The following is a 25,193-nucleotide window of genomic DNA, read 5'->3' on the forward strand; positions in this document are numbered from 1 at the left end:
ATTAGTAACAGCTGAAATTAACTAAGATTAATGAATGCTTTAGAAGTGTTTTCCATTGTTCATGTAGTTAACTAATGCTGATAAATGTTATATTTTTTTATTTAAAAACAATTAGCACTGATTAAAATTTCACGAAGATCAAAATCCCTCCATGTAGGCCTAATTTTACAAACGTGACCAGAAGAACGTTCCGTTATGTGGACAGTACAGTAGGAAAATCTTTTCCTGAACTGTGAAAGGGTTATGTGTTTTCCTAAAACAAATCCTGCCCCTTTTCATTCGTGTGAAGTCGTCCACGAGTCAGCTCCACCTCTCCCTCCTGTTCCCCCAGTGTGTCCCGTCTTTCCCATCGCTCTTTCTCTCTTTCTCGCTCTCTCTCCCACCCGCACGACTGTCCAGCTGGCAATTCACTGCCATTACAGCGGTTTATCACTGTTCATTAGGTGCCTTTCTTTGCTTCGTACAAGGTCTCGGTCCTGAAGCAGGTATCTATTCTTTTCTGGATGCTTTTCAGGTTCTGTGCATAAATACAAACTTCATGAAACTGTGCTAAGACTCAGTGTGGGGAAACCGACTAACTTAAGGTAAGTGAAAAGTGAAAATAGTTTCTTTTTATTCGTCTGTGAGTATATTATTGAATAATTTACTCTTTTAGTAAAAAAAGTGTCACATAGTTACTATCGAATAGCGTGTTCTGCACCGAGATAATCTGAGATAAAGCAGCTGGACGCCAAGTAGCCTACACTAGTCTTTATATTTCTCTCAGTTTTGTCAATAAAAGATGTCAATGTATTTTCAGTTAGCCTATGTATACTTATATATGTTTTAGAGAACAGTGATAATTGAAGTTTCTTTTCTCCTCCTCGGCTTGTAATGTATTTCTTAAGAATGAGCAGCAGTCTTCTTCCTTTGCGCAGAGACGTTGTTTAAAACTAGATTTGGAGTCGCAGTAAATAAATATATAAACATTTGCATTTCGCCTTCATATACTTAGGAACTTGTAATATTATAATAAATAACTTGTAACTAAGTAATATTGGTCGGTCCACGACCCCTACAATCTCCACATACCTTTTGGGATCCAGTCAGATCTGGCTGCGTCTCGCCGTTACCTCAGCAGATTTGTTTATATAAGCATTTCAACTTGATATAGTTTACAGATGAGATTATTTAAAATCGTATACTTAATGGTGTTAGTTTGATTTAAATATAATTACAGTTGAAATACCATTATAATTTAAAGTGCTTGTGAATCATGTGACCCTTGAGCTACCGAATATCTGTTTTCAATTGCGCGCCAGTCTCTTTACTACCTTGTATAATTGGATCCATCCATGCATGGGAATAAAAGTCCTTTGTCTAATAAATGGAAGACGTTTGACACGTTTTAACATGTTTTACACATGTAACATTCTTGAAATTACTAATACTTGTCTAATACAACTATGTAGATTTAATAGGCCAATGTGGATCTGCATATGCTACTTTATTACAAAAGAGAGAAAATATGAGACATTTGATTGTATAATGAAGGTAATCAAGCTGTTATTTTGACAAATTATGTAAGTATGGAAAATTAGTGAGTGTATTTATGTATATAGGCTACATAAATGCTAGCTATGAAATTCCCTTAGCAAAACAAATGAGTTTGCCATTTTATACCCAAAATATTTTAAACCTTCACTGTCATTTCCATAATTAAAGATGTGGCGGAAATGACAATATGGTGCAAATTTCATAACAGAAATTAAAGATACATTTACCCAACTGTGTGACATTGTTAAGAGTCACACTTTATATTGGTGGCATTAAAGGTGCCCTAGAATTAAAAATTGAATTTATCTTGGCATAATTAAATAACAAGAGTTCAGTACATGGAAATGACATACAGTGAGTCTCAAACACCGTTGTTTCCTCCTTCTTGTGTAAATCTCATTTGTTTAAAAGACCTCCGAAAAACAGGTGAATCTCAACATAACACCAACTGTTATGTAACAGTCGGGGTGTACGCCCCCAATATTTGCATATGCCAGCCCATGTTCAATGCATTACACAAGGGCAGGACGTCTGGATGTGCACAGCTGAATCAACAGACTAGGTAAGCAAGCAAGGACAACAGCGAAAAATGGCAGATGGAGCAATAATAACTGACATGATCCATGATATCATGATATTTTTAGTGATATTTGTAAATTGTCTTTCTAATGTTTCGTTAGCATGTTGCTAATGTACTGTTAAATGTGGTTAAAGTTACCATCGTTTCTTACTGTATTCACGGAGACAAGAGCCGTCGTTATTTTCATTATTAAACACTTGCAGTCTGTATAATTCATAAACACAACTTCATTCTTTATAAATCTCTCCAACAGTGTAGCATTAGCCGTTAGCCATGGATCACAGCCTCAAACTCATTCAGAATCAAATGTAAACATCCAAATAAATACAATACTCACATAATCCGATGTATGCATGCAGCATGCATGACAAACACTTTGTAAAGATCCATTTTGAGGGTTATATTAGCTGTGTGAAATTTGTTTATGCTGTTAAAGGCAAGCGCGAGCTCCGTGGGTGGGGAGTGTGTGCATTTAAAGGGGCCGCAGCCTAAATCGGCTCATATTTAATGATGCCCCAAAATAGGCAGTTAAAAAAATTAATAAAAAATAATCTATGGGGTATTTTGATCTGAAACTTCACAGACACATTCAGGGGACACCTTAGACTTATATTACATCTTTTAAAAAGACGTTCTACAGCACCTTTAACTACTATGCACTAACAAGACTGAGGATTTACTGTGTAACTACATCTTGTCCTGGAAAATTCCCACATTTACTTCTAAAGAGTTTGATGTATGGCTAGATTTGGGAGTAAATGTAGGGTTAGGATTATAGGGGTTAGACTAAGATTTTGGGGTAATGGTTGGGTTACTGTTATGTGTAAAGTGTATCTACAAATGTTAATTAAATGCAAGTACTTTTAATCTAATTACAATGTATCAGCATGCATGTACATTGTTGTATCAAATGGTTAAGTGCATATAGTAGTCGTCCACCTAATATAAAGTGTAAACTAACTGAAAAGTGTGTTTTAAGAGTGTCCACTGGACCACAAGTGGCCATCTTTAAAGGAAATATTAGTGAATCACCCTTATATGGGAATCTGCATGTAAAGGCCAAACTCGTCTTGCAGTTCATAGAGTTAGTGAAGTTTTTATATGGATTCAAGTTTGTGTTATGCTTACTTGATAATCAAATGAAGGTAATGCAAAGATGCTGTCTAGTCCCGAGGCTGACAGTTGAAGGGCATGTGTTTGGGTGACGGGTCTGTACCCGCTCACAGTGCAGCAGTGCTCAAGATTTACATTCCTTTGTGGTCCACAGGCTCCAGAGTGACTTGTCTGTTAAGCTGTTGTTACATTAGTGAAATCCCATAGCTGCACCAGTGAGGGGCTTTTATATGATTTTCATCATCATCACAATTTTCTGTGCAATATCGTACTATATACAAAGATTTTAAACTATTCTGTCTACAAACATTGTGAGATGAACCTCATGTCAATCACACATGCAGTCAGTGGATTGCGCTGTTAAATGTTTTATTGCTTCCTTTAAGTCAGTATACAAGCTGGTAATAATGGCTACTGAATCAAGGGAGACAGCTGTAGACTGCTGAATTTTCCAGCTCTGCTTTGAATCCAGGGAATTACATTCACAGCTTGTTCAAGTCAGGTGTTTAATTCATGTACCTTTTTTGTAAACCCTGAAACAGCTCATAGTGTTCAAAAATATCAAAATAGGTGCTTGCACATGAAAGTATTGAGTATGTGTTTATGTTGAATAGGATGTGTGTGTCAAATGCAGTTGTTGTCAGTTTCCTACTCACTTTTCCTACAATACAGCGGGTACCCCAGGGCATGTTGGGAATCCGGGATACATGCAGACCTTTGATCTGTGGGTGAATCTCAAGAAATCATGTCTGTGTCACATTTTGAAAAGAAAAAAAAGATATATAAGATACTGTAACATTAAAAAAAAATAGTTAAGTTAGCAAATAGCAAAAGTTTTTTTAAATAAAACAAAGATTAATGGAGTATATTTTACAAGAACGTACTTAGTCTTTCTAATTCAAAATTTCATGTTTAATTCAGTGTGTTACTTGCCATTTCTTTGTAATTATTTGTGAAATTTACTTGCAGTTTCTGAGTGAAAATTGTTGTCTTTTTTTTTACATTACAGTGATTAGAAAGCATTTTACTGTAATGAGAATTTAGGGTGGGGTATGCTTAATCATCTTGAAAATTATGTTACATGGCAAAAAAAAAAAAAAAACATGGTATTAAATGTCGGCAGGAATTGGAAGTCATGTGATAGTCTTTTCTTCCTTATTGTGACATATAACCAAATGTGAAATGGCTTTTTAAACAAGAAAAAAATTAGATTATGTCTATCAGGAATTGATTGGATGGTTGTGGTTTGCTATTGCTGTGATGTCATGTGAATGACAGGTTGTCCCACCCTAAACATATTGTGAGAAGAGAAGGGGAAGTTATTTTGATTAAAGATTACGAGGGCACATGAATAAAAAATAATAATAATAATAATGTGCATGCATGGATAAGTGATTTTATAAATACTGCACTATTCCATTGAAAAAAATAAGAATTGTCTATTTTGATTTCATGTCTTTAAGCAATATACAATTTTGCTGTGAAATGTGACCCAGGCTAGAACAACCAGAGTGACCAGCATGCAAGATAAATTTAACAGTGAGCTTAAACATGTTTTGTGTGAGCAATTTTGTGAACGATAGTGACCAAATCAAAACTCACACTTGCACAACAGTAACCGTGTGTTTCCTCTCTTTGTTTCTGTTCCCTGCTGCAGAGCCACACATGGAGCTGTGTCAGTGGTGGCTACACATTTTTGTCTTCTTACTTAATGCTTGGATTCCATCATGCTTTGCCCAAACCCCACCACCAGTGCGCTCCAGCCCCACACCGACCCCTCAGACGAGTCAGACGGCAGAAGGGCCAGAAACTCTGAAGTTCCGCTTGTCTGGTTTCCCCAGGAAACACAACGAGGGACGAATTGAGGTGTTTTATAAAGATGAGTGGGGGACCATCTGTGATGATGACTTCTCACTGGCCAATGCTCATGTCCTCTGCCGGCAGCTCGGCTTTGTGTCCGCCACGGGCTGGGCACACAGCGCCAAGTATGGCAAGGGCACAGGTAATGTGCCTGCACTCACTCGCACACTCACTCAGACCAGATATAAAGCTATTTCTGCATGCTGGTATGTGCTCCTCAGAGAGTTTGTGTATGTTTCAGGGAAGATTTGGCTTGACAATGTGCAGTGCAGTGGCAGTGAACGGAGCGTGTCGGTGTGTAAGTCTCGCGGCTGGGGCAACAGTGACTGCACTCATGATGAGGACGCTGGAGTGATCTGTAAAGATGAGAGACTGCCAGGATACGTGGACTCCAACGTTATAGAGGTAAAAGACCCTACACCAGTGTTGGGGAAAGTTACTTTTAAAAGTAATGTTACAGTATTGCGTTACTCGCTAAAAGAAGTAAGTAATTGCGTTACTTTTTCTCACCTTGGCTGGGCTTGCTTGTTTGTTTTTTAATACCAAAAAAAAGTTATTCTATTTTTGGCAAATGAAAAGGCCCTTTCACACCAAAAGTGAAATGAATAAGCCTTAAAGGTATAGTTCACCCAAAACTGAAAATTTGATGTTTATATGCTTACCCCCAGTGTATCCAAGATGTAGGTGACTTTGTTTCTTCAGTAGAACACAAATGACGATTTCTAACTCCAACTGTTGCCGTCTGTCTATAAGAGTCAAAAAAACATGCACAGACAAATCCAAATTAAACCCTGCGGCTCGTGACGACACATTGATGTCCTATGACACGAAACAATCGGTTTCTGCAAGAAACCGAACAGTATTTATATCATTTTTTACCTCTAAAACACCACTATGTCCAACTGCCTTGAGCATCAAAATTGATCACTAGATTTCTTTGTTGACCATATGTGCCATTTTCTCAGGACACGTCCTGTCCAGGATTTCTAAGTTGCATAAAATGTAGTTTTGGTTTTGTTTTCATATTTGCAGAAGGTAATGTTTAAAAAATTATTTTACCAATAGCGTGCATTATACATAATCGACCAATCGTGGCTTGCAAGAAGGCTGGATCTACAGAGAACGGTCAAAGCATTGCAAATACGACAACATTTTAATGCATTGCATGAAGACTGTCAATAATAACAGTGGCTTGCACAGACCTCTGTTTAGAAATCGCGTTCCTAAATCACGTTCCGGGGACACATCAATATGACCACTTTCATGATTAAAGAGGCAAGGGCTCAAGCCATTTTAGACAATTTAGAAATCCTGGACAGGATGCGTCCTGGGAAAATGCCACATATGGTCACCCTAGTAAAACTCCAGACAAGTTAGTTTAAGTTTTTCATCTAATAGTTATATTTTATTTTATTTCAGCTTCATTTCAGTTAACAAATTAGTTTTAGGTTTAGTTAACAATAATAACCCTGATAAGAGTGCAGCAAGCACTCCAAGCACCTCTTTCTCAAATGCTTCTTCGCTCTCTGTTCTTGTTTGACTGTCCACATAGTTTCTATTCTTTGCGTTATGCATTTCTCTCAGGTGCAGGTGAATGAGAATAAAGTGGAGGAGGTCCGTTTGCGTCCCGTGTTCACTATTGCAACTAAGCGGATGCCGGTCACCGAGGGAGTGGTGGAAGTCAAGAATAAGGACGGGTGGGCTCAGATCTGCGATAATGGTTGGACACCCAAAAATTCTCGAGTGGTTTGTGGCATGATGGGATTCCCTCACGAGAAGAAGGTCAACAAGAACTTCTACAAGTGAGTGTTCATGACATGTAGAAGACCTCTGACAGGTCGTAGGGCGGGAATCAATTTTATCCATCATGATTGTGATTGGCCAATGAAACATTGTTACAAAAAAACCTTGTTAAAACCAGTTTTACACAGATGAATGTTGCTCTATTTAGAGCGACATCCTGTGTGTGTGTGTTTGTGTGTGTGGCATCTCACTATACTGTGGCTGTTTAGCCAGTGTGAGTGGAAATTATGTTTACTTTCTCAGTCATCCGTGAAATGCAGTTTAGCTCAGCAACATACACACGGTTCAAACCACAGACAAACACCTAGTCAAGGAAACTATTGCATATTGCATGCACACTAATTAGAAGAAAGTACACTGGGGTCTCATCCTTCAAATCCAGTGGAATGTTACAAGAATGTTTGTAACCTTTGAGACCTTTGTAAAACACATATGGCTTTACACACATACACTAGTGAAGATTTGATAATGAGAAGAAGCTAAGAGGATGTCTGTGTCTCCATTGTACGTCTGTCTGCAATTATTTCCCATATGTTGTTTTATAGACTACATTAAGGTTTCATTTCTCAAGCCGTCTCTCTAAGGCACGTACGCACCATTACCTACCCCACATTCTTGAATCAATGGCACACTGTGACTGATGATGTTTCCATAACCTCAGAAAATCAGAATCCGAAAAAATGTCATAGGCTCCATTAAATATCCCAAAAACTATAATATTTTAATGGAACTTTAATGGGATTCTTTTTGAATTCCAGCATTGTAAAAGAACAGTCTGATTTATGTTTTATTATTGATAAAAAAGCAAAGCAAGTTTTTTTCTGCAACGCTATGACTTTATTAGAGTTGGTCAGGTCAAAATAACTTACAAAATACAATCAAATTAAAATAACAAAGTGTTAGAGTAAATATGTAAAAATATTATTTTTGTAATATTTACAATATATATATATATATATATATATATATATATATATATTTACATTATGTTATATATTTTATATATATATTCATTTTATATTCCCTTTTAGCATACTTTTAAAAAGAGTACTTATTATGGAAATAATATCATTTAAAAGAATGTACTCAAGTATGAATGTTTTCGGACACATAACTGCATGTTAATTTTAATTAAATGAAAATTTATTATAGTTTAAAATTACGTTAAATGAAGTTAGCTAAACTTTGTGTTTTTTTGACCATCTTAAGTAGGAATTAGGTACATCTTTATTTGTAATTTCATAATTATTTCATAATTATAATTAATTATTGTAATTTCATATTTTTTTGTCTTTGAAATATGGTTAAAGTGTACAGCTCAATTTACTGACAAGCATTTTTGGTAAACTAAAATATACTTTAATGTAAACTTGTGTCATGTATATGAATATATTTGGATGAAGATGAAGTTGCAATTTAGATGAAGTTGCAATTTAGTACATTTAAAATGAGTGCTGTAAAAATCGATTAATCGCATCTCACATAAAAATTTGTAAATATACTGTTTGTATGTGTGTGTGTAAATATATAAACATATTATATATTTACAAACTTATGTTAGATGCGCTTAATCGCAATTAATCAATTCAACAGCACTTTTTAAAATCTAACTATATAACTTTAAAATATAACATTAATATTAAATAACACTACAGTTAAAATGAAAATGAAAAGTACTTTACTTGTGCTTTAATGAGTCACTCAACATCACAATAAGTGTACATCTTTAAAGCATGACAAAAGATTATTAAAACAATGATTTAGAATGTACTTTAAAGTAAAACTTTTAATTTGACATCATTACAAAGTGCAATTTTTAAAAGTGTGTCAAGTATACTCTCTTTAAGTTCACTTAAGTGGCCTTTTATTTCATTAATATTATTTTATCTGCAAGTACATTACAAGGGCACATTCAATACAAATGAGCAAACTTCTTTTCACAAGAGTATGACCATTTCTATCAAGTAAGGGTTAACTTATGGTGATGCTATACAAACCTTTCCCATCTCAAACAGCCTTAACTGTCCTGAAGTGGACAAAGAGAAAGAGTATGTGTGCTTGACCCCATTTCCCTGTTTTCAACAGGCATCTCAGAAAGAGATCTGCTGAGCCAAAAGCTAAAGTTAAAGTAACAGCGGCCAGGTACCATCTGAGGGAAAGAAACCAGTAGTGTTCTTTCCCTAGAAGACTGAAACACATAGTGTGGCTTTAGTAGTGATCTTAAACGCAGCACTATTCGTTTTTGTCATCCTCTAACTAACTTCAATCTAATGTGTGTTTTAGTCAATTATCCTATTTTGTGAATGAGTTGTGTTGATTTGCTCTCTCAGTGAGGTGTGTGTGTGTGTGCGTGAGTATATCTGAGAGAGTGGAGGACGAAACATTTCCCCATGAAGAACTTATTACCATCTGTTAGTTTTACTCACATAGTTTTGAGATGAGGCTGTGCTTGTGTAAGAGTAAAAGCTTTCAGAGGGAGATTTCTTGAAACGGACACCCTCGTGATAACTAACACAAATCCCTTCTTCTGCTTCATGCATGTTTACCTAAGATATGTGCGCTTCTAAGTGTGCTTGTTTCAGTGTATATAACAGGCATGGGAAAGTGAAATCACCACTAACAATTTTTTTAATTGATGTGGTATTTTAAAGTTTCTGTTACTGACTCTTAACGTAATTATTATATACCAAATAATAATTCATTTAGTTGGTTTCCTCACAGCATCTTATTAAATCTTAAAAAAAAAATAAAAAGACTTACATTTCATTTCCCTCTTTCCCATGCAGCTGGTATGTACAGGTGCTGGTCATATAATTAGAATATCGTGAAAAAGTTCATTTTTTTATAGTAAATTATTTTTAAAAAATGAAATTTAATTTATACTAGATTCCCTACATGTAAAGTAAAACATTTCAAAAGTTTTTTTTTTTAAATTTGTTGATTAAAGCGTACAGCTAATGAAAGTCCAAAATCCAGTATCTCAAAATATTAGAATATTTACATTTGAGTTTCATTAAATGACCATCCCTACAGTATAAATTCCGGTTATCTCTTGTTCTTTGAAACCACACTAATGGGGAAGACTGCTGACTTGGCAATGGTCCAGGAGACAATCATTGACACCCTCCACAAAGAGAGTAAGTCACAGATGGTCATTACTGAATGGGGTGGCTGTTTACAATGTGATGTATCAAAGCATATTAAATGCAAAGTTGACTAGAAGGAAGAAATTGGGTAGGCAAAGGTGCACAAGCAACAGGGATGACCGCAAGCTTGAGAATACTGTCAAGTAAAGCAGATTCAGACACTTGGGAGAGCTTCACAATGAGTAGAATGAAGCCGGAGTCAGCGCATCAAGAGTCACCACACTCAGACATCTTCAGGAAAAGGGCTACCAAGCCACTTCTGAAACAGAAACAACGTCAGAAGCATCTTACCTGGGCTAAGGAGAAAAAGAACTGGACAGTGAACAGTGGTCGAAAGTCCTCTTTTCAGATAAAAGTAAATTTTGCATTTCATGTTGAAATCATGGTCCCAGAGTCTGAAGGAAGACTGGAGAGGCACAGAATCCAAGCTGCTTGAAGTCTAGTGGGAAGTTTCTGAAGTCAGTAATGATTTGGGGGGCCGTGATGTCTGCTGGTGTTGGTCCATTGTGTTTTATTAAGTGCAAAGTCAATGCAGCCATCTTCCAGGAGATTTTGAAGCACTTTATGCTTCCACCTGCTGACAAGCTTTATGGAGATGCTGATTTCCTTTTCCAGCAGAACTTTAGCACCTGCCCACAGTGCAAAAACCACTTCAAGTGGTTTGCTGACCATGATATTACTGTGTTTTATTGGCCAGCCAACATGCCTGACCCCTGAATCTATGGGATATTTTCAAGAGAAAGATGAGAAACAGTCGATCCAACAATATACAGATGATCTGAAGGCTCAATAGTGCCTCAGCAGTGCCACAGGCTGATCAATTCCATGCCACACTTCACTGATGCTGTAATTTGTGCTAGGAGCAAGTCATTTGCTGTAATATGTGCTGCCCACCAAGTATTGAGTGTACAAATGAACATACTTTAAAGAACTTGAACTTTTCTGTTTTGAAAATCAATTTTTTGATTGATCTTAGGAAATATTCTAATATTTTGAGATACTGGATTTTGGACTTTCATGAGCTGTACGCTCTAATCATCAAAATTAAAAAAAAAAAAAAAAAAACTTTTGAAATGTTTTAATTTACATGTAGGGAATCTAGAATATATGAAAGTTTCGTTTTTAAAAATGAACTTTTTCACGATATTCTAATTATATGACCAGCACCTGTATATGTGTGCACATGCATGCTGGATGTTGCAGTGGACATTTAAGTGTTTTGAATGCTTAATGGATGTTTGCATTACAGGCAGGGGCCCAAAGCTAAGACTATCACTAAAACTAGTTCTAAGCATAAACCGGGCAAATCAGCTGCAGCTAAAAGGTAACCTTGGTAAAAAGGGAAACATACTATACCTTCTTGTCTCAGACCTTTCTAACCTTCTGTTTTGTTTTCTAAATATAAATGTGTCGCCAGTCAGAATTCTGAGGCCTATACAAAACCTCTGACGAATTAGAGAAAGTGGTTAAAAGATGGAGAACTTCTCTGAAATAAAAATATATAGAAATACACTGCCATTCAGAAGTTTGGAGTCAGTAAGATAATTGTTTTAAAGAAATTTGTACTTTTATTAAAAGTGACATATTTAAACTTTTTTTCCTGTGAAAAAAAATATGTATTCATGCCTTAAAATACCCTAAATGTAACTCTACACCCTTGCTTCATTTAATATACATGGACCTATGAATATGCTAATTAGCTCCACTCACTCGCATGAGCTCAGAGATCCACTCAGTCAACTTACTGAGGTAAACGCTGCACAATGGTATCACTTTTTACAATGTCGGACACATTACGGTAATTAATATGACTAGCCTTTTGCTTGACTACATTATCAAACAGCTGCTAATAATGTTACACAAACCATGTTCCCATTCGCCATCTGAGTCAGACAGCTGCCTTCTAACAATCAGTATCCTTAGAAACACTTTGAACAACGTCAGTGGAGAAAGGCATATATTCATCGTAACATCGTAATATACATCATATACCCGCTATATTGCTAAATCTACCTAATTTTTCATTTCAACAGAAAAATATACCAGGATATATTCTCTTGAGACTCCCCTGCTTCAGAGCAGTCAAAGTTAATGATATGCTAAATCCCGACGGCACGTTGACGTGATTGGTTGCAAGGTAGTTTGTGACGTCACAAACACCAGCGATTTCAAACCGCGTTTTTGAAACTTTCTTTAGATCACTGCAGTTTTAAAGACAAAATACTCAGCAACAGTTTGGCTTAAAGCCACATAGACATATAAACAACATTAAAAACTTGATTTTCACCACAGGGGGACTTTAAGCAAGGACACATTAAAGGGGCTATATATAATTTTCTTGTGTTAATCACTTTTTTATTGTGTGAACAGCTTGTAATGAAACCTTCCCCAACTTCCTAGGTTGCCTATAAAAGCCTGTATCTTTATGTGAAGGACTCGGACGTTTTTGCCGGGAAAATCAAAAGGACATGACATTTACGTGTCGCTCTGAGAGCCTCTCTTCCATTCACATGAAATGAAATGAAATGAATGCTTATACAATGTTCAGGATAATGCCAAAAGTGCCATTCTGTACTGTTATGTCAATTTGTCATGCAAAGAAAAGAGATGAATTCAAACTATAGTCTCACATAGCCAGATCTATATAGTCTATAGTCTCAAATATAGGCCTACATTATAATCAAACTATCATAACAGTGTAATTTTAATGACCTCATCTATCGATATGATGCCGAGGCAGAGATGGTGCAAACATATCCACGTCGCTCAGATGATTTATTAACTGCTATTTTCTCACCGCTGTCATTTTTGATGTGTGCTTATTTTGTTATTGAGAGGAAAGCACGCAGCACATATTTACTTGTTCCTCTTAACGTCGCTTTCAGCAGTGTGGACGGCAAAGGGATGTTTGTTAACAGTATGTCACTGGCAAAAGGTATTTCAAACTTCTTTTTACTTATAAGCAAAGAACAAAAAAGAACTTCTCCGTGTGAGTACGGTAGGACCGGGGTAAGTTGTCACACTCTTCATAACTCCAAAACTAGAGGCTCTATCTCAAAAATCAAAAAGCCACTTTGTGTGACTTCTTCTTCTATAGTCAACTTTCTGTTCACATGTGGTCAAGATCGCTCTAATCTGAGTTTAGCACAATTTTCTTATTTTTTGGCTTAAAAAGTAAAAAATTTACACTTTAAATTTTATGCAGTACAACTTTGTTAGATATAAATGTTAAAAATTACTATTTTGCACAACATAGAGGAGACAATAACGTGTCTTTTGATACTTTAGCTGATGTGCTATGTTGAGCAAACCTTGAGATTTAGCCAATATTAGCACACATGTCAGTTTGGGGCAAGTTGTCACATGTGACAACTTGCCCCAGTACAAATAAACACATAGAACATGCTCAAAAAAGTTTCAAAGAAACTTGAAAATTTGAAAGTTTCAAATTGTCACAGGTGCACATTCTCTATTCAACAGTCTACAACTCCGTAATGAGATAAGATATGAAAATGTAATGAATACAACAAATGTGCCAAAGACTTCCTTCTTTCATTTGGTATGACATTTATACCATTGTGATGTATGGTGCTCAGTAAATGTTAGACAGTGTGAGAAGTGTGACAACTTACCCCGCTCCCCTATATCGCAGTGGGCATTGACTCACGTTCAGTCTCTTTACATGTGCATGAGTGCAAGCATGAGCAATAAGTTGCTGGCTGCAGTTCACTTAATTGCCAAAGATGTCTCTAATAACAAGGGTTTCTGAATTCTGCACAGAGAGCCCCTTATAATAATAATAAAAATAAATGTTTCTTGAGCATCAAGTCAACATATTAGAATGATTCTGCAGGATCATGTGACACTGAAGACTGGAGTAATGATGCTGAAAATTCAGCTTTGCATCCGAGGAATAAATTGCATTTTAAAATATATTCAAATAGAAAACGGTTATTTTAAATTGTAATAATATTTCAAAATATTACTGTTTTTACTGAACTATTTTGATCAAATAAATGCAGCCTTTAGCAGAAACTTCTTTCAAAAACATTAAAAAACTGTACCGACCCCAAACCTTTGAATGGTAGTGTACATTATGTTGTATGTCATTGTTAATATTAAATTACTGTCCAAAATTAATATAATTCAGCAAGCATCCAATATTTCCATGAACAAAATCAGAGAAAAGGAATGTGTGGCTTATAGAAATTATGTATCTATACAATAATATTGCAGCAGCTGTTGAGTGTGTAAACATCTTTCTCAGAATAAAGGCTTAACCTGAATATGGACATGCATGGAAACATGGTAAGTGTCTTTTTCACGTCTCCTCTCTCAGGCTGTATGCTGAGCGGCAGAAGAATCACTTCCTGGTTCATTCAGTGGCATGCTTAGGCACAGAAGTGCACTTGGCTGCATGTCCTCTAGAGTTTAACTATGGCAATGCCACAGAGTCGTGTCCTGGAGGAATGCCTGCTGTGGTCAGCTGTGTACCTGGTCCACTGTACGCACAGAGCGCTACCATGAGGAAGAAACTTAAGATGCCGGTAAAGTGTGTTCATGTGTATGATACATGCAATAGACTCACTTTTACATGTATTTACACTGTGGTCCCCACTGTTTCTTTTCAGTCTGCTATACGCCTGAAGGGTGGAGCGAAACATGGTGAGGGTCGTGTCGAGGTGTTGAAGGGCAGTGAATGGGGGACGGTTTGCGATGATCGCTGGAACCTGCTCTCTGCCAGCGTCGTATGCAGAGAATTAGGCTTCGGCTCTGCCAAAGAAGCCCTCACAGGTGCCCGCATGGGACAAGGTGAGAATGCAAAGGAGAGGCCAAAAAAGATTAGGAGAAAGATTTTTTTTCTTCCCTGCATTGATGGAATGCATGGAATGCTTTATTACCTGACCAGTGACTTGGACTCTTATCTCTGAGGTCATCAGAGATAACAACCCGTCACTGAATATATAAATGCCCTAATTTATTACCTGACTGCCTGGAATATTTCATTCTGACTGGTCAGTTGCTACAATCTGCAGCCATATATAATAAACAGGAATTGTATTACTAACCTTTGTCCCTGGCAAACCAGTCTCCTATATAGCTATATGCTAGTTTTATATTGTGTAACTAAAGCATTGATTTCTTTAATCTAACCTGCCCTGCAGCTTAATGGGTTATTTCACCTAAAAACGAAAAGTATCCCATAATTTACTCACCCTCAAACCATCCTAGGTGTATATGACTATCTTCTTTCAATCAAACACATTATATTAAAAATATCCTGGCTCTTCCCAGCTTTATAATGGGAGTGAATAGTAACTGAGATTTTTAAGCCCAAATGGTTAATAAAGGCCTTCTGAAGCAAAGCGATGCATTTTTGTAAGAAAAATATCCATAATTATTTAAGAATTTTTTAAAAAATTATTTGTTAGTATGAATTTGCCATTTTACTATGCATATGCTTCTGTGTTTTCTCTCAGGGTTTGGGCCTATCCATATGAATGAGGTGCAGTGCACTGGTCATGAGCGCTCTCTATTGAACTGCCGCTATAAAAACATCACTACTGAGGACTGCAAACACACTGAAGATGCTTCAGTCCGCTGCAATGTCCCATATATGGGCTATGAGAAGACGGTCAGAGCAACACATACATTTGTTATAATATGTTTATATGCATTGTTTAAATGTGCAAAAGTATTTTTACATGTGCTAATTTTATGTCATTTATGTCATGTCATGTCTGTCATTCTGATGTTTTCAGAAACTCTATTTTATATCCACTTGCATCTATTGCTTGTTTCTCAATTCAAGGAGAACACAGCAATGATCAAATGAATGAATGATGTTGTGCTCAATATTCATTTTGACTCAAAATGGATGACTGGAGTGGTATCATTGTCTGTATTAAGGGACAATTACTGGAAATAATCATCTGTTGCGATTTACAATGACTGATCTCAACAGATGCAACATACCTTTATGCATGTAGGGGTCACCAAGGATAGCTGTCACACAAAAAATCACAGTTTCCACAAAAATATATATTTTTTTATTTTAGTTTTCAACTTTGATAATAATAAATGTTTCTTGAGCAGCAAATCAGCACATTAGATTGTGCTGCACATTTAATTTCTGAAGGATCATGTGACACTAAAGACTGGAGTAATGATGCTGAAATTTGGCTTTTTTGTAGCCAAAACTGACTTTTAAAATAAAAAAACAAAAATTCAACCTGAGAAATATTCTCTAGAGTAAAAAGTGTGACAATTAGCCCTGGTCTCCCCTAAAATCTAATTGAACTCCCTCTTACCCCTCGTCCCTGGTTGTGCTATGCTCAGGTGCGCATCTCAGGGGGCCGAACTCGCTATGAGGGCCGTGTGGAGGTGTTGCAAACTGAGGCCAATGGGACGTTGCGCTGGGGCCTGATCTGTGGAGAAGGCTGGGGCACTGAGGAGGCCATGGTTGTGTGCAGGCAGCTGGGCCTCGGGTACGCCAACCATGGTCTACAAGTAGGATGCTAACAGTAACAGCAATACACACTTGCATGCTAACAATAACTTGAACTTTCTGCTACCATCAAAAAAAATTCAGATGGTGCTGGCTTACACACTCCCGCATACATGTTCAAAGCCTTGAACTTTGAAAACCACATGAAAACACAGAGTCAGTGCGTGTTGTACAGGGACAGAAATAACCCTGCTGAAAAGATCAGTCAGCTCTATCCACGTTTGCTAATGAACAACTTGGCTATACTAGCTAGACCAGCATCAAACTAGTACTAACCAGTCATGCTGTTCTATACTAGGGCCTCTTTTATAAAGACATGCATGGAATGATCCTAAATGTGGACGAACAACAATTTCCTACGAATGATTTATGGAATAACATACACAGAGACACAAACAATTATCCTTAAAGGTGCAGTAGATTTCTGAGAAACGCTGTTGAAAATTTAAAGGGGTCCTTAATTATGATTTCATAATACAGGAATCGCTTTTTAAGGACTACAAAAAATGGCTGGTAGGGACTACAACAAGCTTCTTCCTGGGTTGGTGACATCACAAAACCCAAAATTAACATATACCCTGTCCCTGAGAACATGCAAGCCATGTTGGGCTGCTTTAGAGAAGAGGAAGAGTTGTTGTAATAGAGTGTTGTTACGATGCTGCCATTTTATGCCGAACTGCTTCACAAACGAGGGTCAATTCAACACTGGATTTGCATAAAAGATTAACATGACGGCACATGCTAGTCGATGAGTTGAATCAACTCCACAGCAACTACATAAATTTATCCACTAACCATTCAGAAACGTCCAGTTTCATTCTAAAAGTTGTAACTTCTTCCTGAGTCTCTCCATCAGTGTCCTACTCCGGTTTGAACAATGTAAGGCTGAACACCGTTACTGACAATCCTCATTTTGGCTGCGTGAGATTCTCCAGCTTTGTTGTTGTTGAGCAACCAAAGCGTGAGCTGTTAAAGCTCCGCCCTCTTATGGAAAGGGGGTCAGGAGCAGCAGCTCATTTGCATTTAAAGGGACACACACAAAAACGGCGTGTTTTTGCTCACACCCAAATAGGGGCAAATTTGGCAAGCTATAATAAATGATCTGTGGGGTATTTTGAGCTGAAACTTCACAGACACATTCTGTGTACATTATTTTGGGGGCAGAGCAATAAAGGGAGGGGTGTGTTTGTTTGGGTGTTGATTTCAAATATCATCAGTGTTTCACAGAAATCGCTTAATGCACCTTTAATGCATCCCACTTTATAAATCACAGTTTATCTTTAATTCAAGCGCATGTTCTTCATTTGGCATACGTATAAGATTTTTTATTTTTTTTTTGCCTTTATGAATCCCAATTTGTTCCTTACTTTTGACATGGGATAAAAACCATGAAATTTAGGATCAGATGAGATGTGCGTTTTATAAATGAAGTCCTTGGTCTTTTCAGCAGGGATGTCTGTCTTTGTATGTGGGTAAGCATTGGATGGCAGGAGCCAGATTGGTGAGCGTGGTCAGATATGAGTGTGTTTGACGTTGCGTAGGTTGTGATTTCAGGTGCGTCTGTCAGGTGGGCGGTCACAGTATGAAGGGCGAGTGGAGGTGCGGGTGGGGCAGCGTTGGGGCAGTGTATGCAGTGAGGGCTGGACCACCAAAGAGGCCATGGTGGCATGCAGGCAGCTAGGGCTGGGGTTCAGCATGCATGCTATTACAGTGAGTACATGACATACACACATGCTGACGCAGACGCAGCTGTTTTCCTTCACCAGGAATGTTGTTTTTAGGCAACATGAATGATTAGGAATAAGATGTTTCTTGTTTTTTTGGAAAATAAGTTGAACACTTTTGTATTGACTAGAACAGCCATTGATGGTCTGGATGCTTGGCCCTGTTTTTGTTATGTGGTGCAGGCCCACTATACAATTCTGGGTCATATTTTACCCCCCAAAAAAATAAATTATAGAAATAATATTTTAGGACCAAGATTTTTTGCATTATGCCGTTATTTTCATAATAAATGAGTACACCCCCCCATTCTCATTACCATAATGCAATAAATAAATAATCTTTTTGTTAAGTATAATTTCTTATTCTTTCATTTTACTTTTTTATTTTAGAGTTAAATGTAATCTGGTAATGTTTTTCCCCAAAATAAGGAAATTATAGAAATAATGTTTTTAATATTTTTATTTTATTTTTTATCATGTTTTACTTTATCAGAATGGTACAAACCTTGATAAGGTTTGCTATGTGAGCGCCCCGCTTGAAAAGGTTAATTGGCCCAGAAAAAAATTGAATTAATGGGAGACAAATTTCATCTAGTGGAAACATTTGGTACTGCGCCTAAACAAAATCTTACTGAAAGCTAATTTTTTTAAGATATCAACCTCTAATGTGGAGCACAACTTGTTTAGATGTATTGCTTTAATTTTCTCGCAATATTATATATATATATTTATATATTTCAAATACAATTTAAAAATAATTTTTTTGTACATTTTTCATAATCATAATCTTAAACTTTACAACTTTTTCTTAGTTTCAAATTTCTTCTTTTTTATCTTTCTTTCTTTCTTTTAATTTTTATTTTAATTTTGAGATGAGGTGTGACTTGGTCATGTTTTAAAGAAATTATAGAAAATACATTTTTAAAACCAAGATATTTGGAATTGTGACATAATTTTCATGACAATTAAGCATATTTCCTACAAATTCTCAATTACCATTATTTATGTAAAAAAACAAAACAAACAAAAAAAATAGTATCATTTCTTTTTCTTTCAGTCATTTAGTTTTTTTAAATTGGAGTGAAGTGACTTGGTCATGTTTTTGTGAGATTTACACAATTGTTATTTTTTCTTGGGTATAAAAGGTGTTAAGATGAAAGGAGCGTAAGAAACTTTACAGTAAAATCTTCAGATAGTTATGAAAATGGCATGTTTACCATATGTGTTGGTGTAAGTCCAGTGAATTTATGACCATTTCATTCTTTTCATAGAAAACTACTTATCACCATCTGTCTGTGTTTGTTTGTTTTGATGCATTTGCTAAGGAAACATGGTATTGGGATAGCAGTAACGTGACAGAGATGGTTATGAGCGGAGTGAAATGTACTGGAGATGAGATGTCTCTGAGCCAGTGCCAACACCACAGAACGGTCAACTGCCAGAAAGCAAATGCACGATTCTCAGCAGGAGTTATCTGCTCGGAAAGTGAGTAATCTTACATGCACACACAAATACAAAGGTCCTTGAATTTGTTTGGCTGAGTAGCTGATATTAAGCTGGTATTTAGACCAACAGCACCAGGATTTTTCACTGATTGTAGCACTTCATCTGTGTTTGCAATTTCCAAACAGACTTTTAGTCTTTATATTAGTGGTAGAGTATTTTTCAGTGACTCTTTCTGTAGGTTACATTGTTAAACCAGTAGGTGACTGTCTTTATAAGTGGGTCATTGAATCATTTATTCAACTGATTTGTTCTATATATTCGTACTATATAGAACCGAGTAGAAAAAAGTAGTTTGTCCGAATTCATAGTATTCATAAAACAGTAGGCGAAAAGCACCCAGATGACCTACTACTTTTGGCAAGATTCTGAAGTGCGCATCTTATGGACATCTTATACGATCCCATGAGGCCACAGGAGAGTATTTGTGAATGTCAGTGAAGCAACACAACAGATGCTGAAAGTCACATGACAAATGTAGTATGTCCATTCGAGTTCATACTACACACATTCATAATACATAAAACATACTTTTTTAACGGTCACCAAGTAGGTTCTTAATTAAATGGAGTACCTACTTAGTATGCAGTTTCGAACACAATAACTGTCTTTATGAGTGAGTCACTGAATCAGTCACTCAACCAATTTGTTTAAAACCCCTGATTCATTATAGGATCAAAAATAGACAAAGTAGTTGGCAATATTGTGTCTAAAATGTAGGTTACTCAGTATTAAGTCATATTCCGACTTAATGTCATATTCCGAATCTAATACTGAGTCTTGAATATTCAGTCATTATATTCAAAATATTTTTCATGGATAACTGGAATTCTCACCTCTCAGACGGTCAGTCTGCTGCTGATGGTAGACCAAAAGCTGTGGTCAGTCTTGTTTATCTCTCTCTGAGCACTAGCCTGTAATTAGTGAACCTCACATGGCGAAGGCTTGACTTCAGATGACTTACACCTGTCTGGATTACGCAAACAAATGAGACAACATATAATTTTCTTAACTGTTGTACGTTGAGCAAAACTGTTTGTTCAGACAACAAAACCTCAGAAATCCAGTCGAGTATCCAACATGCAATGGCATAAAAATAGAAACAAAACCCTAAATCAAATTCCTGGAACAAAAAGATATATCATTTTTTATCTTTGAACTTTCGTTTTAAATTGCCTGCATGCCACTTCAGAGTTTTCATGTTTTAGCTTGATCTTGATGTGCACAAGTTTATTTCCCCAGCTGCATCAGATCTAGTGCTGAACGCACCATTAGTGCAGCAGACGACGTATATAGAGGACCGGCCGTTACACATGCTGTACTGTGCAGCAGAGGAGGACTGTCTGTCCAAGACCGCTGCTAAAGCTAACTGGCCTTACGGTCATCGCCGCCTGCTCCGCTTCTCCTCACAGATACACAACATCGGACGAGCTGACTTCAGGCCCAAAGCTGGTCGTCACTCATGGGTCTGGCACGCATGTCACGGGTAACCATACTGATCAAATTTCTTCCTTCAATAGAGTAAAGTATTTCATATTATTCATGTTGCACTGAAAATCTGGGTACGCCTTTTGTGTTGCGAGTCAAATTGGTTTCCGTGCAATTTGTATGGACTGCCACAGAATAAAAATGGTAATTGCGACTTTTCATTTCACAATTCTGACTTTTTTTTTCTTAGAATTGCGAGTTGATATCTCACAATTCATAATCTTTTTCTCAGAATTGTGAGTTCATATCTTACAATTCAGACTTTATGACTTACAATTTCGAATTGATATCTCACAATTATGACGGAAAAAGTCAAAATTGCGAGATATTTTGCCGTTTTTTTTAGAATTGCAAGAAATAAACTTGCAGTTCTAACTTTTCTCTCACAATTGTAAGGTTATATCTATATTATGAAATAAAAATTGCTGTTACCTTTTCTGTTTTTTATTCCATGGCAGAAACAAGCTTCCATAAATTTGGAAAAATGAACAGTACAACAAAAAAAAAAAGGATTCATGGAAAAACAGAAAACCACTATTAACATGTCAGAGATTAAAAAGATCAAATATGAGAAATTATGAACTCCTATTGTTAAAAAAAAATTGTTCCTCCATTTGTGTTTGTGAATTTCAGCTGCACAGGCACAAAATGAAAACATTTCCTTGATGCTTTTTTTTCTTATGTTTACTCTTATGTGCTGACTATTTGCACACTGAAGTATCTAACATTGTTTGTACTTTGTGTAAATAGTATTTATCAATATTTGTACTTGGTGTAAATATCCTCTGCATTTTTATGTCTGGTTCTCAAACCTTTCTGAGAATAAAATGGTTTATCACACTGCTTTTAAGCGCTGCAACAGACTAGTAATTGAGATTTACAAAACAACAAACAGTGAATTTACTGTTTGACTTTGCATTTCAAGTTTCACTGAAAGTAATTGTTTATTAAGTGTCTCAAGCTGTTTAACAATCAAATGTGGGTCAGATTGACCCACAACACAACATCCACTGCTCTTCTAGCTGGTTTCTTTTCAGTCAGTTCTGATGGGATAAGGTTATACAAGTTTAAAGTTTGTGTGTATGTGACTCCACAGGCATTATCATAGTATGGACATCTTCACACACTATGACCTGATGTCTGCCAATGGCACTAAAGTGGCAGAAGGACACAAAGCCAGCTTCTGCCTGGAGGACACTGATTGTGACGAGGGTAAATCACACTCATCCACACACTAAACATTTACAGTCAGCTCGGTTTATTTAGACACGCTATCAGTGGTTAAAAATCTGTGTTAATTCTAGGCGTTTCCAAGAGGTATGAGTGTGCCAACTTTGGTGAGCAGGGCATCACAGTGGGATGCTGGGATTTGTATCGCCATGACATTGATTGCCAGTGGATCGACATTACTGATGTCAAACCAGGAAATTATATCCTTCAGGTCAGAGAATGGGTGCAGATCATTGTCCCAATCACAAAAAAAATATCTTTTATTGAGTCAAGAGTAATTTACAGAAGAGGATTAGGGCCAAGCAATAATACAAAAATAAAACCATCTCGAGATTAAAGTAGTTCAATTTCGAGAAAAACTCGTTAAATTTCAAGAAAAAAGTCGAGATAAAATGTTGAGAATAAACAAGTTAAATTACGAGAAAAAACTCGTTAAATTTCGAGAAAAAAGTCGAGATAAAATGTTTAGAATAAAGTCATTAAATTATGAGAAAAAAGTCGTTAAATTTCAAGAAAAAAAGTCGAGATAAAATGTTGAGAATAAAGTCATTAAATTACGAGAAAAAAGTTGTTAAATTATGAAATTTTATCTCGACTTTTTCTTGAAATTTAACGTCATTTTTCTCATAATTTAATGAATTTGTTCTCGAAATTTAACTACTTTTTTCTCGTAATTTAATGAGTTTATTCTCATCATTTTATCTCGACCTTTTTCTCGAAATTTAACGACTTTTTTCTCATAATTTAATGACTTTATTCTCAACATTTTATCTCAACGTTTTTCTCGAAATTTAACGACTTTTTTCTCATAATTTAATGACTTTATTCTCAACATTTTATCTCGACTTTTTTCTTGAAATTTAACGACCTTTTTCTCGAAATTTAACAAGTTTTTTCTCGAAATTTAACGACTGTTTTCTCGAAATTTAATGAGTTTATTCTCAACATTTTATCTCGACTTTTTTCTTGAAATTTAACGACCTTTTTCTCGAAATTTAACGAGTTTTTTCTCGAAATTTAACAACTTTAATCTCAAGATGGTATTATTTTTTTATTATTGCTTGGCCCTAATCCTCTTCCGTAGTAACTAGACTTGTTTTTGCTTGCTTTTTTCTAGGTTGTCATAAATCCCAACTATGAGGTTGCTGAGAGTGATTTCACAAACAATGCCATGAAATGTAACTGCAAATATGACGGCCACAGGATCTGGGTCCATAATTGCCATATTGGTGAGACACGAATACAAAGCCTCAGAATTACCAGAAAATGTTTGGAGTAGAATACTACTGTCGCTTACTACTTACTGAATTATCTGCAATATGTACTTTTAAAAGTAGTATAAGAAACAGAATTATGCAACCATTTTAAACAGCAGTGTGCTACATCCCTGTCATGTAAACCTTACATGATGCAATGATATTGTATATAATTCAGAGAGTGGTGTCATATTATCATCTTTGAATTAATAGTTATTTTGTTTTTGACTAACTTTTTTGGCAGTCTGATCGAATAATGATACAAGAAAAAAAATAGTAGTTGATATCAATTCCAGTTCAAGTGCGTACTGTTGTAGCGATATGCATTATGCACTTAAGATAGTAAGAGTATATGGTAGTATGCTGAAAAGGAAAAAGTGTTTCCATTGAATGTCAAATACTGAAAGATTTATTTTTCCTATCTTCATTTCAGGTGATGCTTTCAGTGAGGAGGCTGAGAAGAAGTTTGAGAAATACCCTGGACAACTTAACAACCAGATCTCATAATCATATCACCAGATTTTAACTAATTATCATATTGAGACAATCTAACATGTAGGTTAATCCAGAATAAAATATTTATTCATTCAAACCAGCCATAAACTAATTATCGTCTCACATTGCAAATCCTAAAATCTACAATATCCAGTGTTTTAACACCAACAGTATAGTTGTATTGACATTACCTGTAATTTCCCACAAAAACAGAACTCTAAAAGACACTCTGGGCCACTGAGTCTGGCTTAAGTAGTGTGAAGATTAGATGTAAATGAACATTTGCCTCAGGCCGTGCAGTGGTACAGCCTGCTGTATTTGTTTACAGTGCAATCAGGTGCTTATTTTCTTAAAGGTTTAAAAAGCCTTGTTGATGCATCACACAGCCAATGTGCTGCTGTCTCTGTGAGTTAAAAGTACTTGAATGTTTCGTATTCCAGATGAGCATTCGTGTTTAAAAGCTGTTGCAAAGTGTGAATGTATGTTATGCTTCAAAGCTCTGACTCAATGTAGGATCCTATTTTACTTTCAAATGGTCTTTTATGTATGACTTGTTAAAGCTTCAGTGACGTTTTTTACACACTGTCCTGTTTATGCATTCATGTGTTCAGATACAGTAATATTAACATTTCATATCACGTGGAACTGTTAAAGACGAAAAATAAAGTATTTAAAGTTGTAATACAAATAATTTCAAGTTTCATGAGCCAATAAACATAAATGGTCATAATGAATTATTAGTCATACCTTACTTTACAAACATATGGAAGCTTGTAATTGTGACTTTTATCTCACAATTCTTTCCCTCGCAAGTCCGAGTTTATATCTAGCCCAGTAGACGACTTTAAAAATGGTCAGAATGGTCAAATTTCATACTACAGGACTGGTATTGCAGACAGGTCTAGATTTTTAACCTGCGTGCTAAATATCTCATGTGTATAGGCGACGAAT

The 25,193-nt window shown here is 36.1% G+C and overlaps 1 protein-coding gene across 4 annotated transcripts; it reads left to right on the forward strand.

The window, feature by feature from the left end:
* Positions 1 to 321: 321 nt before the first annotated feature.
* Positions 322 to 24,976, forward strand: loxl3b (lysyl oxidase-like 3b). Of its 4 annotated transcripts, XM_048204208.1 has the most exons (17): positions 322 to 584; positions 4,887 to 5,231; positions 5,331 to 5,494; positions 6,674 to 6,891; positions 8,978 to 9,034; positions 11,288 to 11,362; positions 14,378 to 14,585; positions 14,670 to 14,850; positions 15,519 to 15,673; positions 16,378 to 16,548; positions 18,101 to 18,256; positions 19,596 to 19,755; positions 21,016 to 21,259; positions 22,358 to 22,473; positions 22,566 to 22,702; positions 23,609 to 23,720; positions 24,181 to 24,976. In XM_048204208.1, the coding sequence occupies exons 2-17, from the start codon at positions 4,895 to 4,897 to the stop codon at positions 24,252 to 24,254; spliced, it is 2,565 nt and encodes an 854-aa protein (XP_048060165.1). In that variant the 5' UTR covers positions 322 to 584; positions 4,887 to 4,894; the 3' UTR covers positions 24,255 to 24,976. The 4 variants fall into 4 exon arrangements, with proteins under 4 accessions (XP_048060165.1, XP_048060161.1, XP_048060164.1 ...); XM_048204204.1 differs by lacking the exons at positions 8,978 to 9,034; positions 11,288 to 11,362; positions 18,101 to 18,256 and having other exon boundaries at positions 332 to 584; XM_048204207.1 differs by lacking the exons at positions 8,978 to 9,034; positions 11,288 to 11,362; positions 16,378 to 16,548 and having other exon boundaries at positions 332 to 584.
* The last annotated feature ends 217 nt before the right edge of the window (positions 24,977 to 25,193 follow it).

This window comes from Megalobrama amblycephala, linkage group LG10, assembly GCF_018812025.1.
Source record: "Megalobrama amblycephala isolate DHTTF-2021 linkage group LG10, ASM1881202v1, whole genome shotgun sequence".
NCBI classification, from domain to species: Eukaryota; Metazoa; Chordata; class Actinopteri; order Cypriniformes; family Xenocyprididae; genus Megalobrama; species Megalobrama amblycephala.